The sequence below is a fragment of the Myiozetetes cayanensis genome, unplaced genomic scaffold (genome assembly GCF_022539395.1).
Source record: "Myiozetetes cayanensis isolate MyiCay16 unplaced genomic scaffold, myiCay2020 scf110, whole genome shotgun sequence".
Taxonomy (NCBI): domain Eukaryota; kingdom Metazoa; phylum Chordata; class Aves; order Passeriformes; family Tyrannidae; genus Myiozetetes; species Myiozetetes cayanensis.
Genome location: NW_026086716.1, coordinates 1 through 16,489, shown reverse-complemented (window position 1 = coordinate 16,489; position 16,489 = coordinate 1). Strand labels below are relative to the sequence as shown.

At 60.6% G+C, this 16,489-nt stretch overlaps 3 protein-coding genes across 12 annotated transcripts in view; all 3 read left to right on the top strand.

The window, feature by feature from the left end:
* Positions 1 to 1,351, top strand: part of CAST (calpastatin) — a 51,642-nt gene extending 50,291 nt beyond the window's left edge. For all 10 annotated transcript variants that reach the window (XM_050306067.1, XM_050306066.1, XM_050306065.1 and 7 more), the window contains one exon: positions 115 to 1,351. The gene's annotated coding sequence lies outside the window, so the exon portion shown is untranslated. The remainder of the gene's footprint in view (positions 1 to 114) is intronic.
* A 1,612-nt stretch (positions 1,352 to 2,963) lies between these two features.
* LOC126635127 (M-phase inducer phosphatase 2-like) lies at positions 2,964 to 7,973 on the top strand. The gene is given in 21 exon segments (XM_050306073.1): positions 2,964 to 3,048; positions 3,414 to 3,542; positions 3,545 to 3,620; positions 3,758 to 3,783; positions 3,786 to 3,860; positions 3,863 to 3,883; positions 4,358 to 4,499; positions 4,622 to 4,663; positions 4,981 to 5,017; positions 5,160 to 5,181; positions 5,184 to 5,266; positions 5,348 to 5,467; positions 5,792 to 5,881; positions 5,992 to 6,054; positions 6,057 to 6,191; positions 6,311 to 6,406; positions 6,596 to 6,658; positions 6,761 to 6,859; positions 7,204 to 7,337; positions 7,439 to 7,550; positions 7,800 to 7,973. Coding segments are annotated over 21 exon segments (1,791 nt in total). The 3' UTR covers positions 7,941 to 7,973.
* Positions 7,974 to 13,551: 5,578 nt separating this feature from the next.
* LOC126635124 (M-phase inducer phosphatase 2-like) lies at positions 13,552 to 16,486 on the top strand (the record flags this gene model as incomplete). The annotated part of the gene is made up of 10 exons (XM_050306062.1): positions 13,552 to 13,661; positions 13,799 to 13,926; positions 14,410 to 14,461; positions 14,691 to 14,732; positions 15,053 to 15,089; positions 15,237 to 15,344; positions 15,425 to 15,544; positions 15,870 to 15,959; positions 16,101 to 16,274; positions 16,394 to 16,486. Coding segments are annotated over exons 1-10 (954 nt in total), but the record flags the coding sequence as incomplete, so codon positions are not given.
* Between the last annotated feature and the right edge of the window lie 3 nt (positions 16,487 to 16,489).

Below are 16,489 nucleotides of genomic sequence, written 5' to 3'. Positions count from 1 at the left end.
ACCACAAAGACAACTCATGTTCATGTTAGTAAGCCCAGATTTATGTCATGAGGTTTATTTCCATGTCACAGAAGACGAGCACTCTGACTTTTCTTTGGCTTTCTTCCCCCCCAGGATCCTGGCACATCGTGTAAAATGTCTTCTTTCTGTGGGTGGATAGTTACTCCTGAGGAACAAAAGCTGATGCTGAAAGCACATGGTTATTCTGGGTGGTTTTTGTACAGTGATAATTGCTGCACTTTTTTTTCATCTTTCCTTTTTCCCAGTAGTAGGCTCGGGTGGTTTGTTTCTTTCCCTTAGCCATTCAGTTCATTAGACTCATATAGTCTGACTGTTTTGTAATTTCCTTCAGTGTTCAGAAGAAAAGAATTCTTCTATTTGCAAGAAATATATTCCACCAATGAAGAGCAATGCAAAAAAAAAAAAAAATTGCTGCAGACTTCTGCACATAATCTCCGCATAGTGCCTCTAACTCTCTGAAGAGTTCGTATGTGCTAGCATTTTTAACATTGCAGTGAATGCCTTAAGTGTTCTGGAATATAGTGAGCTTTAGTTATCCTCAGCTGGGGCTGTGCAGGCTTTGCTCAGGCCGGATCCTGGTAGGAAAACCGCAGGTCAGCTGTGGGTGGATAAAGGCTGAGAAACTGGGGATTAGGCTGCTTCTTCCAGCACATCTGGTAATAAAGCAGGTATTTGGGATGCTGCCTTAACTGTAGTTAAAATACACTAGGATAGGATTTCCACCCCCCCCCAATTCCCCCAATTGTATCTGTACTGTTACATCATAATTTCAGGAGTCTCCTGGACTGAACAAACACAAGTCTTAGTGTAACAGTGACGCTGCTACCATCACAGAAGGGGAAATTGAGAAGGGGCAATGAGTCTTGGCCAAAATTGAAGTCCAGGTCCACAGGCAGTCTCTTTTTTTGTTTAAATCTTATTTTGCACTGTTTCTAGTCCTTCTGTTCCTCGCACTCCAGCAGGGAATGCAGAAATAGGGCCGAAGTTAACACTGCAGGGGACAATGTCCCATTCTCCTGCCCTGCGAGAGAACAGGCACGGGCAGGCACCTTTCACGGGTCTGCTGCAGTCAGGGCTGTCAGGACAAGTGTCTCCGTGGGTTTCCCTCTGCCTTCCTCCCCTGCAGAACATCCTTTTGCTCATCCTTACACGTGTTACGGCTCCTCCCATCAGCTGCCGGAGGAAGGTCTCCTACCGACACCAAAACCTGGCTCTGGGGTGTGGCCCTGGAGGCAGAGACAGCCTGGAGACTGAAGTTGGGGATATTTAGACTCGAGACTGTGCTTCCAGTCTGCACCGTGCCACACTAATAAAAGTTTTTAAGGATGCACTGTGTTGTTCCTTAGCTTTTCATTTATCCCCTACTTGTGTCTAACAGCTGTTGTAAGGCAAAAGAAACCCCCAGAAATCATTAAAAAACTCCAATACATTGACATATTAAAATTGAAAATTAAAATCACCCTGTTGGTGATGCTCTGTGAAGCCTTTCACAAACTCATCAAAATCCTGCTACAGTTTTTTCCCTCTTTCCTTTGGATTTCAAAGCTGTATCTCAGTTAACTAGGACCAGATCTAACTTAAGGACTCCCACTGTGCAAGGGAAGCAGCTGAAAGATCAAGACATAAGCCTTGAGTTTTCAGAAAAGAAATTACTTTGCTGGAGAAAATTCCAGTTAGAATTTGTGTTGAAATGTGCTGTGTACAAATAATTAACCATCACCCTTGGGGTACACCAGTGGGTTTTGACTTGTTGGGCAGGTGCAGTCCAAGTGAGAGAAGAGCAAGGCACGGTCAAAAACTCAGGACTGATTCCAGATTGTTTTTTTCTCAAACACTTTACCTTTGTTAAAAGTTTCCACCTGCTTCAGCATCTCCATGGAGAAACTGAGGCAGGTTGAAAATAAAACAGCAGGGCTTCATATCAAAGGTGTGGTAGAAACAGCAAAGAAATAAGTATATTTAGGCACAAGAGGAGTTGATTTTTTTTCTTTTTTTAAAGTTTAGAACAGAACTGAAAGTTTTCTGCAGGTAAACAGAGAAGACCATTCACAAAAAAAGAAACTCTGCCAAAAGAAATTCCACCTCCAAGATTTCAGTTTTGCTTTCTTGAGTAACAGTCACTTCTGGCAATGGAATGGGCTGCCCAGGAAGGTTGTGGATTCTCCCTCCCTGGAGGTATTTAAGAAGGGACTGGATGTGGCACTTAGTGCCATAGTCTAGTAACTGTGGTGGTAGTGGTTGGTGATCTCAGAGGTCCTTTCCAACCCATCTGCTTCTATGATTCTAAGCCCAAGATAGTACTTTTTCCCAGAGCAGTTACCTTCCAGTTCTCATTATTACCCAACAGGTGAGATATAAAGACCCTTAGGAATGATTTGAACTACAGTGTCAGCCAAAATATGGGGCAAAGGACGATGCTCCCTCAGGATTGCCTGAGGCCAGCACCAATATGATGCTCCCACTTCCTACTTGCCTACATCATCAATTCCCTGGAATCCTGCCAAGCCTAGCCCACGCATAGCAGGAAGAGACAAACGCTGTGAATAACCAGCAAAAGCCATGAAGGATTTGGCAAAAACAAACTTTGCCATAGAAGCCTCATGAGACAGAAAACGGGTTCTCCGCAGCTACAAAGCTCTCATGGGGTGTTTTCGGTGTAACTCCCTGCCCAGAACATCGAGGCTGGGTGGGAAAGCACAAATAAAAAAATGATTCATGTCATTCACCTAGAACAACGACAGGAGGCAAATCCTTTTCTCTCAGCCTAAAGCGCTGAACACCCAAGGGAGGAAGAAGAACCTACTGTTTGAAAGTGGGACTGGACTTTTGGAGTTAAAAGGGCTTGACTGTCAGTCGGATGTCTCCAGGCCAGCTGTGTCACCTCAGCGTTTGTAGATACGGATACTTTACCACATCTGCCACATCTTCCACTCACTCTCCGCATGTTGAACTTGGGGCACGACGAGTCAGACCGCTTTGAGCAGAACCCCAGAGGCAGCCGCGGCACCCCCTCTCAGCTCCGGCCCGGCCCGGCCCCTCCAGCGCCTCCTTCGAGGCCCGCGCCGCTGCCCCGCCCCTCGCACCGGACACGCCTCCTTTCTGCTGTGGCTCGCCCCTGCCCGCCGAAGCCGCACTAGCCCCAGAGCCCGCCTCTCGTTGGCTGCGGCCTCCCCGCTGTTGTTGGAGCGTTGTTGTTGTTTCGTTGTTGCGCTAAACGGGAGCGAACCGGGAGCGAAGCAGGCGTGACCGGAGTGTGAGCCGAGTGTGAGCCCAGCGTGTCACCTGCCGCTGACAGCTCTCGTCTGTCCCTGTCACCTGTCACTCTCCCCTGCCCCCGTCACCTGTCACTGTCCCCTGTCCCTGTCCGCTGCCGGCCCCCGGACCGGCCGCAGCCCGGCACAGCCCGACAGACCGCGCTCCGCTGCCGGCGAGGCGCTGCGCCGGACACCGACACTCGCTCGCTCGCTCGCTCGCTCGCTCCCTCCCCGGCCATGCGCTGTGCGGCGGCCGCGGGCTGCCAGGCTGGCGGGCACCTCCCCGAGGTGTCCCCCGCTGCCCCCGCTGCCGCTGGACGCAGGACACCCTGCGGAGCCGGGCAGGTGAGGGGCTGGGGGCGCGCTGCGGGAGCTTGCGAGGGCCGCTTGGAGGATCTCGAATGCCCCGCTCCCTTCACTCCCCGGGGAAGGGCCGACCCGCACGCCGGGGCACGTGACCCTTCCCTCCCGGCCTTCCGCAGGCTCTGGGACACCCCGAAGCGGCGGGGCGAGGGCTGCCCCCGCCGTGGCTCTCGCCCACCCTGTCCCCGGAGCCGGTGGCCTCGCCCCCGTGCCCGGACTCCGTCCGTCCCAGCCCTCGGATGCCGGTGAGTGATGGAGATGCCTGCGCCCCCACAACCGCCCCCAACCGCCCCCGAGCCGGGGTCGTGCACTGGGGGTTGCGGGAGTGTCAGGGGTCCCCGCACGGGCAGGGAGGGCTTGGCCGAGTGACTGCCGAGAGAGATTGAGGCGAGGGCTGCTGGGGGAGGATGGACAAGAGCCGCCAGCTCTGCTCCCTGGGGCTCAGCAACGGACCAGCCCGCTGGGCTCCCTGCGCAGGAGGACACGGGACATTCCATGCGCGACCGGTGCCACCCGCCTCAGGATCCTGGGGGCGGGTTCAGGGACCCCGTGAGGGCACAGCCGTTGCCCCTGGCCCTGGTTCCTCCGGCGCTGGCTGGAGCCCAGAGGGCAGCACAGCCGGCATGTGGGGGCTCCTGCCCGGCCGGGTCCTGCCGCGGGCCTGGGATGGGGGCAGGAGCCCGATCCACACGGGCTACTCCCGCCCCTTCTTCCCGCAGGACTGGGGCTGGACTCCACACACAGCACGACCTCTGGCAGCGGAGGGCGTGAGTGCCAGCCCACGGTGCCCCCGCCGAGCAACCCCTCGCCCTCCCCTGCCTCCACGGGCACCCAGCGCCCGGGCTCAGCCTTGCTGGGAGGGCTGAGCCAGCTCTGACCCCCTCACCTTCCCCCAGTCTCTTTCGGGGCGGGGGGAAGTAGCCACCTGCTTGGGCTGGGACATGGGTACCACGCCCCTAAGCCCAGCTCTCCTCTGCCCACAGCTTCGAGAAAATGATCCTGAGTTGCAGCAGACTCCTCCAAGGGTAAGGGAAGGCGCTCTGTCCCTGTCCCAGTCGCAAAAGCCAAGCTGTCCCTGTGCCCAGCCTGTCCCTGTGCCGGACCCAAAACCCCAAGGGCTCTCCGCCTTCCCTCTCCTGGGGTCCCGGTCACTCCACCGGTGTTTGCTCAGTGCCGGAGGTGGTTTGCCCCAGGATCCTTTGGGGAGCTGGCACAGCCCTGGGCAGGTCTCACCGCACTGGGAGGAGCTGGGGGACACAGGGCGCCACGGCAGAGGGGTGGCACACTGCCGGCCCAGGACACCTGCTCTCGTGTGAACCCTTTCCTTTGCCTGCTCTTGCAGCCCAAAGCTCCACCTGCGGAGGATTCGCTCCTTGCCAGTAAGTAGCTCCTGGAGGCTCTGCAGGGCTGAGCACAGGGTGGCGGATCCTGTTCTGTGCCTGGCCCAGCTGGGAGGAGCAGGATGGAGCCAGAGAGGGGTGAGGGGGCTGTGCAGCACTCTCAGCCCTCCTCTGTCCACAGCCGTGTGCTGTGGAAGCCAGCCCGATCTGAAGGACATCTCCCGCTCCGGGGAGTTCAACGTCCGCAGGGGCCGAGTGCGGAAGGCCAGCAGGGAGCCCGAGGATGAGGTGAGGGGGGCAGCGAGGCGAGGCCTGGGGAGGGCAGGGCAGGGGCAGAGGGGCGCTAACGTTGTGGCCCGCACCGCAGAGGACTTTATCCCCAAGAAGCTGCCGAGGCTGGACCAGCAGAGCCGGCTGGCCGCCGGCTTCAGTGGGGCTGCCAGGAGGGACCCCCTGGCCACAAGACCCTGCTCCACTTCCAGCCTGCTGGTGAGAGGGGCTGGGGAGGCTCAGGGAGGACCCGGGGCTGGGGATCCTGGGGGCTGGACGTGGCAGCTGCTGCTCCAACCTCCCCGCCTGCCCTGGACACCTGTGGATGTTGCAGAGGAAGGCGCTGGGGGGGCACGGCACACCCTCTCTCCAAATCGAGCACGCATGGGGCTGGCCCCACTGCCGAGCTGTGGGGCCATGGCCTGTGCCTGTGGAGATGGAGGGACCTTGGGCAGGGGATCCCTCGCTGCCCGGGGCTGGCAAGCAGCCAGAGGCACTTTTTCCCCTCACCATCTCCTCTGCTTTCCCCCGTGCCCCCGGCAGCCGCCCTGGCAGAGTGATGCCACCGTGCCCCGGGGCACCGCTGAGAACGTGCTGACCTCGAGGATGACGAGGAAGGAGGAGGCAGAGCTGGTAAGTTGAGGAAGAGCCTTGGGGCTTGGACAGAGCCCCAGGCTGCAGCCTCAGGTGGGGCCTCGTCCCCTGCCCTCCTGGTGCTGGGGGCTTGCCGGGCCCCCGGGCAGCCACACGGCTCTCCCCACTGGCGTCCGGGGAAGCGCCGGCAGTGCCGGCAGCTCTTCTGCCCGCCTCGCCCTCGGGGACCAGCAGGGCCATCAGGCCCAACCTGAAGCGGGCACACCCCTGCGATGAGGACACCCCTGTCAAGGCCAAGAAGCCCAGGACGGGGACCGGCAGCCCCTGCCAGGAGGCGTCGCTGGAGCCGGTGGGTGACGGGGAAGCCCCGGGGGGAGATCCAGCCTGTCCCCGGTGGGACTGGGCCGTGGCCCGGCTCTGCTGGAGCCCCTGCTCACGTCGGGCGCTCTCTGCTTTGTACCCGCACAGGAAGAGGGGCTGCAGCGTTGCAGGTCTGCCCAGCGTGCGGAGATCGAGAGCCCGCTGGACAACGATGACCAGGACCTCATCGGGGACTTCTCCAAGGTAGGGCCACGAGGATCGGGAAGCTCTGGGGGTGCTGCCCCCCTTAACCTGAAACAGGGACCGCCATCCCCTCCCCTGGGTAAACACAGCTGGCAGCTGGGCGTGGTTCTGGGCTGGGGGAACAGGTGGCACCCTCTGGGAGGTGTCCCTGGGATGCACAGGACCCCCAGAGCCCATGGTCTCCTCCAGGCTCACCTCCTGCCGACGGTGGAGGGGAAGGACCCCGGCCTGAAGTACATCTCCCCTGACACGGTAAGGGGGCAGCAGCCTCTGCCCAGCCCCGCCGTGAGGCTCCCTGCCTGCTCCCCCACCGCCCCCCAGGCGTTCCCCCTTGGTGACGGGCTCCCCCCGCAGCTGGTGGCGGTGCTGACGGGGCAGTGGAGCAGCTTCCTCGAGAGCAGCATCCTCGTGGACTGTCGCTACCCCTACGAGTACGAGGGGGGCCACATCAAGGTCAGAAGGGCTCCTGTGCCCTCTGGGGCTGGGAGGAAGGGGGCTGTCTGAAACCCACCGAACCTCGGAGATGCTGACACCCCCACTTAAGGTCGAGCAGTCCCCCCAGGAGGTGCTGAGACCGCCCCAGAGGGGCTAAAGAGCCCCCCCCAAGGGTCACCGGCGTTCCCCAGAGGCCAAGCCCACGCGGAGGGGTTGATCCCCAACTGGAAGGAGGAGGGGGATGGTGCCCAAGTAGGCTGGGGGATGGTGGTAGTGGAGGGAGACTGGGGGCAGTGTCCCGGTCTTCCTGCCGATGAAATGGGAGGCAGAGGGGGAAAAAGGTGCCTCCTGTCCCTCCCCAGGGTGCTGTCAACCTGCCCCTGCAGCGCGATGTGGAGCGATTCCTGCTGGAGCAGCCCATCCTGCCCCTGCACCCCAGCAAGAGGGTGATCGTCATCTTCCACTGCGAGTTCTCCGCTCACCGCGGGCCCAAAATGTGAGTGGGGCAACGGCGGGGCACACTGGGCTCTGCCAGCCCCCCAGGCACGCCCGCATCCCGGCACGGCGATCATGCCGTGGCCTTTCCCTGTGCCCCAGGTGCCGCTTCCTCAGGGAGAAGGATCGCTCCTGTCACGAGTACCCCCAGCTCCACTACCCCGAGCTCTATGTCCTGAAGGGCGGCTACCGGGACTTCTTCCTGCGGTACCCGGTGAGTGCCCCCACTGCGTCCCCTCGGCGGGAGGGCGTCCCTGTCAGCAGGGCGAGGCCTGGGGAGGTGAGGGGGGAACCCCCTGGAACCCCTGCCCGGCCCAGCGGGGAGGGGGAGCTGCGGCTCCGAGCATCCTCCGGCAGGGGGGAGGATCTCCAGGGCCGGGGGGCCGGCGGCGCTGGCTTTGCCCCGGGCTGGCTGGGGACCGGGGGCTGCGCTGCGCTCGCTGACAGGGCCCTGGCTTCCCAGGCACTCTGCGAACCGCAGGACTATCGGCCCATGGAGCACGGCGCCTTCCAGGAGGAGCTGCGCCAGTTCCGCTGCCAGAGCCGGCCCCGGGCGGCAGAGCGCAGCCGGCGGGACTTCTGCAGCCGCCGCCTGCCCCGCTGAGCGCTCGGGGGCCCGCAGCCCCTCCGTGGGCAATGGGCGACCTGCCGACTGCCAGGGCTTCCCTTGGCCGGGCAATGTGCCTTGGCTTGGCCTGCTTGGTTAGGACTCGTTTCATGTCTTGATTATTGTTGGGGGGGGGGTGGGTACTGTCTTGGTTAGTGTTAGGATTGGTTTCATCTCTTGGTTAGTCTTAGGATTGGTTTCATCTCTTGGTTAGTCTTAGGATTGGTTTTCTGTCTTGGTTATTGGTAGGAGCAGTTTCATGTAGTGGTTATTGTTAGGACTGGTTTAATGTAGTGGTTATCGATAGGAGTAGTTTCATGTCTTAAGTATTTGTTACGATTGGGGGTTCCTGCCTTCTTTCTTGTTAGGATTGGGTTATTGTGTTGCTTACTGTCAAGATGTTCCTTGTTCATTGTTAAGGTTGCTTCTTCGTAGTCTCTGTTAAGGAACTCCAGTTGGAGGGAGAATAAACCTGCTCTCCTGACCTTTGACTTCCCCCTACGCACGCTTCCAAGAAATTATCTCCACTCCCCGTAGTATTTATATTGTAATCAATTTGGGTTTCCTAAAAAAAAGTCTTGATAACTTTTGAGGTCCATATTTCAACTACACAGCTGAGGCCCCAACACACACTTGAACATTTGAATCCGTGTTTCTCCATTTGCTTCAGAGACGCTATGACTGTCCAAAAGACACCTCCAGGGAAATGGGTAGTACTGACCAGCAGCACAACTGGCTTCAAAGCCAGCTGGGTTTTTTTAATGTGAAAGTTTAGTGTCTCACTTATAGCTGTGATGGGGTTTGTGTCCTGTGTATTGTTTGGATTTTTTCTGTGTCTTATTTATTGCTTATTTATTGTTCTTGTACAGTGTCTGCTAATAAACTCCTATTGGAGGGAGAACAAACCTGTGTCCTGAGCTCTGACTGCCCCAGCACACCAGGGGGGTGCAGGGGTGGGTGCCCCCTCATCTGGGAACTCGAAGAGTGCGGGGAAGGGGGGAATTTTCAGGAGGTGGGAGGTGTCTGGGGTCTTGGGGACAGGGAACGCAGCTGACAGGGGACAGCCCGGGGGTGATGGCTGCCCTTCCATGGCAGCCCCTTTCCAGGGCGTGCCAGGCTCAGCAGGATTCCTGGGACCGCCGGCGTGGTGGGTGACATCCAGTCCCTCTCCCGGAGACCTCCAGGGCACCTCCACAGCCGTGGCACTCTCTGTTCTGAGGGTGATCTCCTGAACGTTGCAGGACCTCCCATGGTCAGAACATTCAGGTGTATTCCTGAGCGGCGCCTGGGCTCAGTAGGACCCCAAGAATGGTCACAGCCACTTTGGGGGTGGTCAGGGCTCTGCAGGACACTGGGGACCACGATCTCTGAGACCCCCTGGCGTGCTGACACCACCCCTCCATGGCACCCCCAGGACAACGACAGCCCTCTTGATGGGGGATGGACTCATCAGGACCCCACGGGCTCTGATACCTCATCCCTCTCTCTTCCACCCTCACGGCCATCACACGCTTCACTGGAGGGGGTCTCCAGGCCTTTGCAGGACCCCCGGGGCTTTGATAACCCCTTTTTCTTGGGACAGGGCTTGGTGGGACACCGAGGGCCTTGGCACCTTTCTGGGTTTGAGCCCTTAACGCAATGGTCCCCGCCTCGCTCCCGCTCAAGTGGCCTCCGCTCATCCCTGGGCTGCCTGTCCTCCACCCACTTCCCCAGCTTCCCGGTGAGCCCACGTCACTCCAAAATGCCCAAGGGGACTCTTCCAGCCAACATCTGGAAAGCTCTTCCCCATCCAGCTGATGGTACCCTGGTTATTGGTGTTGGCCCTCACCTTTGCTTTGGTTTGTGCCCCACAAGAAAATCCATCACTGCCCAAAATCCCTCCGCAGCCCACGGCCCCCCATCCTGCTCCGTGCCGTGCTGCCAACGGCCTCGGGATCAACTCCTGCCCAGGTTGGGGGCAGAATCAGGCCGGCACAGGGCACGGATCTGTCCCCTCCTGCGGCACTCCTGACGTCCCCAGCGCAGCAGAGCTGTGGCAGCGTCAGAGCTGCCAAGCCAAGTATGCAAATGCCAGCGCTCAGATTGATCCCAGTGTCTAATTTGCTTACCATGGACATTATAACACCACGAGGAGCTCGTTCACACAACCTGCACTCAGAAAGGGCCCCAGGAACAAACACCTTCCTCACACCAGCAAATGCATCCTCCCCTGCTGATCAAATTATTGTCCTTTACTGCTGATTTCACAGAATCACACAATCACAGAATCAATTAGCCTGGAAAAGACCTCTGAGATCCTGGAGGTGCTGTGTGATCCCACTCAAGATGATCTCTTCCACAACACTGCGGTCAGCCTGACCTGGATCTTCCTCCCGGCCCTTCTTATGGATGGGCATCACGTTGACCAACCTCCAGTCACCCTGGACCTCCCTGATGAGCCAGGACCGTTGAGAAATGATGGAGAGCGGCTTGGCGAGCTCTTCCACCAGCTCCCTCATCGCCCCAGGGTGGATCCCATCCAGTCCCGCAGACTTGTCAGGATCCAAGTGCCTCAGCAGGTCACTCACTGCTTCCTCCTGGATAACACGGGGGCTATTCGGCTCCCCGACCCTCAGCCTTTTCCTCATCTTTGCTTACTGCCTTCTCCCCGTGCCCAGCAAAGAATGGAGGCTTTCCTTGCCTTCCCTTTGCTATCCATGTAGTTATGAAAATACTTCTTATTATCCTTTACAGAAGTGGCCAGCTGAAGTTCAAATTGTGCTTTTGCCTCTCTGATTTCCTTCTGCATGACCTAACGACTGCCTTAAACACCGCGAGAGCTGCCTGTCCTTTTCTCCAACGCTGAGAAACTCTTTTTTTCCCTAAGTTCTTGCAAAAGCTCCTTGCCCAGACAGGCCCGTTTTCTTCCGCCCCGGCTCACCTTTCGGCACACAGGGACAGCCTGCTCCTGCGCCTTCAAGATTTCCTCCTCAGAGTGTGTCCATCCTTCCTAGACCCCTTTGTTTTTAAGGGCTGTTTCCCAAGGCACTCTCTGAACCAGCCCCCCCACTAGGCTCAGGTCTGCCCTCCGGCGTGCAGAGAGGGAATTTGGTGATAGCCCACCTTCTTTCACCCACTATTGAAAACCCCATCCTTTCCTGGTCCCTCTGCCCCACGTGGCCCCCAACCACCACATCTCACACCAGCCCCTCAGGGCTTGCACACAGCAGGTCCAGCACGGCCTCACCCCGGCAGGCTCACTCACCAGCCGCGACAAGAACCTCTCCTCCACACACTCCAAGAAGCTCCCACGCTGCCTCTTCTCCCCTGTGCTGCCTTCCCAGCAGACATCCAGCAGCTTCAAGTCTCCCACAGCAACAAGGCCTGGCCACCTTGGAACATCCCCCAGCTGCTTGCAGAACAATTCATCGCCCTCTTCACCCCAAACGGGTGCTCTGCAACAGACTGCCACCTGGAGCTTGGCCTTCTTGGCCTCCCCCTCATTCTCACCCATCGGCACTGACTGCAAGTTCTGCACAGTCCAGACACTCTCTAACCTCCAGAGCCACCTCTCCACCTCTCCTACCTCGCCTGTCTCTTCTGTGGAGCACGGACTCGCCCATGGCACCACTCCGCGCATCCCAGTCTTCCCACCCCCTTTCTGCCATGGCAGCCACGGCGCAGCTTTCCTGCCCCACGATGCCCTCCAGCTCCTATTCTTGCCCACCCACACTGCGTGCACTGGTCTACATGCACTTCAGCTGGGCTGCTGATTTCACCCCTCACTCTGGCTTACCACCCGTAGGCTCAGCTCCGGAGAGCCTGCTTGCATCCCCCTCCCCCTTCAAACCTACTTTAAAGCCCTCTTGATCAGCCCTGACACTTCATAGGCTTGCCCGGGCTTTCTAAACTCCCTCTCGGAGAGGAGCCTGAGGGCCAGGGGATCCTCTCTTAGTCCCAGAATTCCTCAACAGTTTAAACCTACGGAACTGGGGAGGTGTGACCGAGCCTTTGCACAGCTTTGTCCCGCAGGATTCAGGATGGCAAAACGGACGCATTTACAGAAAGATTACTAATTTCTCAGGACAAATGATTGGGCAAAAAGTCTTAAGCAGCATTATTGACTACCCACTACAGAAGCTAAAACTGCTAGGATAGTGCAGTGTACTGTACCAAAGCAATTCTAGGAAAGCAACTCTATTCCAGCTGGCAAAAAAAGAAACCAAACCATTGTTAGGTAGAGATGGATGTCACTCACCCACAACAACGACTGGAGGCAAATCGTTTTCTCTCGGCCTCGAGCGCTGACCACCCAAGGCGGGAAGAAGAACCTGCTGCTTGAAAGTGGGACTGGACTTTTGGAGTTCAAAGGGCTTGACTGTCAGTCGGATGTCTCCAGGCCAGCTGTGTGTGGTAGTTTTAATCTAGGCCTTCCTTGCTGACCAATCTGTAGCCAAGGAAGTGGCCATGCTCCCAGTACCCCATCCAATTTTTGCGTAAATCAGGGTATAAATAAGAAGGGAGGAGAGGCCTTGCTTCTCGTCTCTCCCGCTGAGGTCCAGGAGCAGTGGGTCCTCGCGTTGCTCTCGCTTATCCAGAGGCCGAGGCCTGCAGCGACCGCTCGTCTGCCACGCGGAGATCGGAGAGTGCTGGCCGTGTCTGGTGATCTTGCTTTTCTGAGGGACGTGGGGAGATTCGTTTCGCTAGTTCTTTCTTTTGCAAGTTCTTGGGTTCGATTGCGTATATCTGTTCTGTGGCCCTTTCTGTCCCTTTTTCCCCCTTTCCCTTCGGGGGGGTGTTTGGATTCCCTTCGCTGTGTACATACACAGCTTTCTAATTGCATATAACTGTAATATACGCAAAATAGATATTTTGGTGTAACTAGCGGTTCTTCAGTTTTTTATGGTTTTTTTTCCTTCGCCCTAAGGAAAGAAGAGAGGGGGAAGGGGTTGTTACTCTGAGTTCGGGCATTTGGCAGGGAGCCAGGTCCGAACCATCACACGGTGTCACCTCAGCGTTTGTAGATACGGATACTTTACCACATCTGCCACATCTTCCACTCACTCTCCGCATGTTGAACTTGGGGCACGACGAGTCAGACCGCTTTGAGCAGAACCCCAGAGGCAGCCGCGGCACCCCCTCTCAGCTCCGGCCCGGCCCGGCCCGGCCCCTCCAGCGCCTCCTTCGAGGCCCGCGCCGCGGCCCCGCCCCCTCCGCACCGGACACGCCTCCTTTCTGTTGTGGCTCCGCCCCTGCCGCCGAGGCCACGCCCACAAGCCCCGAGCCCGCCTCTCATTGGCTGCGGCCTCCCCGCTGTTGTTGGAGCGTTGTTGTTGTTTCGTTGTTGTGCCAAACGGGAGCGAACCGGGAGCGAAACGGGCGTGACCGGAGTGTGAGCCGAGTGTGAGCCCAGCGTGTCACCTGCCGCTGACAGCTCTCGTCTGTCCCTGTCACCTGTCACTCTCCCCTGCCCCCGTCACCTGTCACTGTCCCCTGTCCCTGTCCGCTGCCGGCCCCGGACCGGCCGCAGCCCCGGCACAGCCCGACCAGACCGCGCTCCGCTGCCGGCGAGGCGCCGCCGGACACCGACACTCGCTCGCTCGCTCGCTCGCTCGCTCCCTCCCCGGCCATGGCGCTGTGCGGCGGCCGCGGGCTGCCCGGGCTGGCGGGCACCTCCCCGGGGGTGTCCCCGCTGCCCCCGCTGCCGCTGGACGCGGGACACCCTGCGGAGCCGGGCAGGTGAGGGGCTGGGGCGCGCTGCGGGGCTTGCGAGGGGCCGCTTGGAGGATCTCGAAAGCCCCGCTCCCTTCACTCCCCCGGGGAAGGGCCGACCCGCACGCCGGGGCACTGACCCTTCCCCTCCCGGCCTTCCGCAGGCTCTGGGACACCCCGAAGCGGCGGGGCGAGGGGCTGCCCCCGCCGTGGCTCTCGCCCACCCTGTCCCCGGAGCCGGTGGCCTCGCCCCGTGCCCGGGACTCCGTCTGCTCCCAGCCCTCGGATGCCGGTGAGTGATGGAGATGCTGCGCCCCCACAACCGCCCCCAACCGCCCCCCGAGCCGGGGGTCGTGCACAGGGGGTTGCGGGGAGTGTCAGGGGGTCCCCGCACGGGCAGGGAGGGCTTGGCCGAGTGACTGCCGAGAGAGATTGAGGCGAGGGCTGCTGGGGGAGGATGGACAAGAGCCGCCAGCTCTGCTCCCTGGGGCTCAGCAACGGACCAGCCCGCTGGGCTCCCTGCGCAGGAGGACACGGGACATTCCATGCGCGACCGGTGCCACCCGCCTCGGGATCCTGGGGGGCGGGTTCAGGGACCCCCGTGAGGGCACAGCCGTTGCCCCTGGCCCTGGTTCCTCCGGCGCTGGCTGGAGCAGAGGGCAGCACAGCCGGCATGTGGGGGCTCCCTGCCCGGCCGGGTCCTGCCGCGGGCCCTGGGATGGGGGCAGGAGCCCGATCCACACCCCGGGGCTACTCCCGCCCCTTCTTCCCGCAGGACTGGGGCTGGACTCCCCCACACAGCACGACCTCGCGGCGGCGGAGGAAGCGTGAGTGCCCCAGCCCCACGGTGCCCCCGCCGACAACCCCTCGCCCTCCCCTGCCTCCCACGGGCACCAGCGCCCGGGCTCAGCCTTGCTGGGGAGCTGAGCATCCAGCTGTGACCCCCCCCCTCACCATCCCCCCCAGTCTCTTTCGGGGGGGGGGGTGAGAAGCCGGACTGCTTGGGCTGGGACATGGGGTACCACGCCCCTAAGCCCAGCTCTCCTCTGCCCACAGCTTCGAGAAAATGATCCTGAGTTGCAGCAGACTCCTCCAAGGGTAAGGGAAGGCGCTCTGTCCCTGTCCCAGTCGCAAAAGCCAAGCTGTCCCTGTGCCCAGCCTGTCCCTGTGCCGGACCCAAAACCCCAAAAGGCTCTCCGCCTTCCCCTCCTGGGGTCCCGGTCACTCCACCGGTGTTTGCTCAGTGCCCGGAGGTGGTTTTGCCCCAGGATCCCTTTGGGGAGCTGGCACAGCCCTGGGCAGGTCTCACCGCACTGGGAGGAGCTGGGGGACACAGGGCTCCACGGCAGAGGGGTGGCACACTGCCGGCCCAGGACACCTGCTCTCGTGTGAACCCTTTCCTTTGCCTGCTCTTGCAGCCCAAAGCTCCACCTGCGGAGGATTCGCTCCTTGCCGGTAAGTAACTCCTGGAGGCTCTGCAGGGCTGAGCACAGGGTGGCCGGATCCTGTTCTGTGCCTGGCCCAGCTGGGAGGAGCAGGATGGAGCCAGGAGAGGGGTGAGGGGGGCTGTGCAGCACCTCTCAGCCCTCCTCTGTCCCACAGCCGTGTGCTGTGGAAGCCAGCCCGATCCTGAAGGACATCTCCCGCTCCGGGGAGTTCAACGTCCGCAGGGGCCGAGTGCGGAAGGCCAGCAGGGAGCCCGAGGATGAGGTGAGGGGGGCAGCGAGGCGAGGCCTGGGGAGGGCAGGGCAGGGGCAGAGGGGCGCTAACGTTGTGGCCCCGCACCGCAGGAGGACTTTATCCCCAAGAAGCTGCCGAGGCTGGACCAGCAGAGCCGGCTGGCCGCCGGCCATGGGGCTGCCAGGAGGGACCCCCTGGCCACAAGACCCTGCTCCACTTCCAGCCTGCTGGTGAGAGGGGCTGGGGGGCTCGGGAGGGACCCGGGGCTGGGGGATCCTGGGGCTGGACGTGGCAGCTGCTGCTCCAACCTCCCCGCCTGCCCTGGACACCTGTGGATGTTGCAGAGGAAGGCGCTGGGGGGGGCACGGCCACACCCTCTCTCCAAATCGAGCACGCATGGGGCTGGCCCCACTGCCGAGCTGTGGGGCCATGGCCTGTGCCTGTGGAGATGGAGGGACCTTGGGCAGGGGATCCCTCGCTGCCCGGGGCTGGCAAGCAGCCAGAGGCACTTTTTCCCCTCACCATCTCCTCTGCTCTCCCCCGTGCCCCCGGCAGCCGCCCTGGCAGAGTGATGCCACCGTGCCCCGGGGCACCGCTGAGAACGTGCTGACCTCGAGGATGACGAGGAAGGAGGAGGCAGAGCTGGTAAGTTGAGGAAGAGCCTTGGGGCTTGGACAGAGCCCCAGGCTGCAGCCTCAGGGTTCTCCAGGTGGGGCCTCGTCCCCTGCCCTCCTGGTGCTGGGGGCTTGCCGGGCCCCCGGGCAGCCACACGGGCTCTCCCCGCAGCGTCCGGGGAAGCGCAGCAGGTGCCGGCAGCTCTTCTGCTCGCCCTCGGGGACCAGCAGGGCCATCAGGCCCAACCTGAAGCGGGCACACCCCTGCGATGAGGACACCCCTGTCAAGGCCAAGAAGCCCAGGACGGGGACCGGCAGCCCCTGCCAGGAGGCGTCGCTGGAGCCGGTGGGTGACGGGGAAGCCCCGGGGGGAGATCCAGCCTGTCCCCGGTGGGACTGGGCCGTGGCCCGGCTCTGCTGGAGCCCCTGCTCACGTCGGGCGCTCTCTGCTTTGTACCCGCACAGGAAGAGGGGCTGCAGCGTTGCAGGTCTGCCCAGCGTGCGGAGATCGAGAGCCCGCTGGACAACGATGACCAGGACCTCATCGGGGACTTCTCCAAG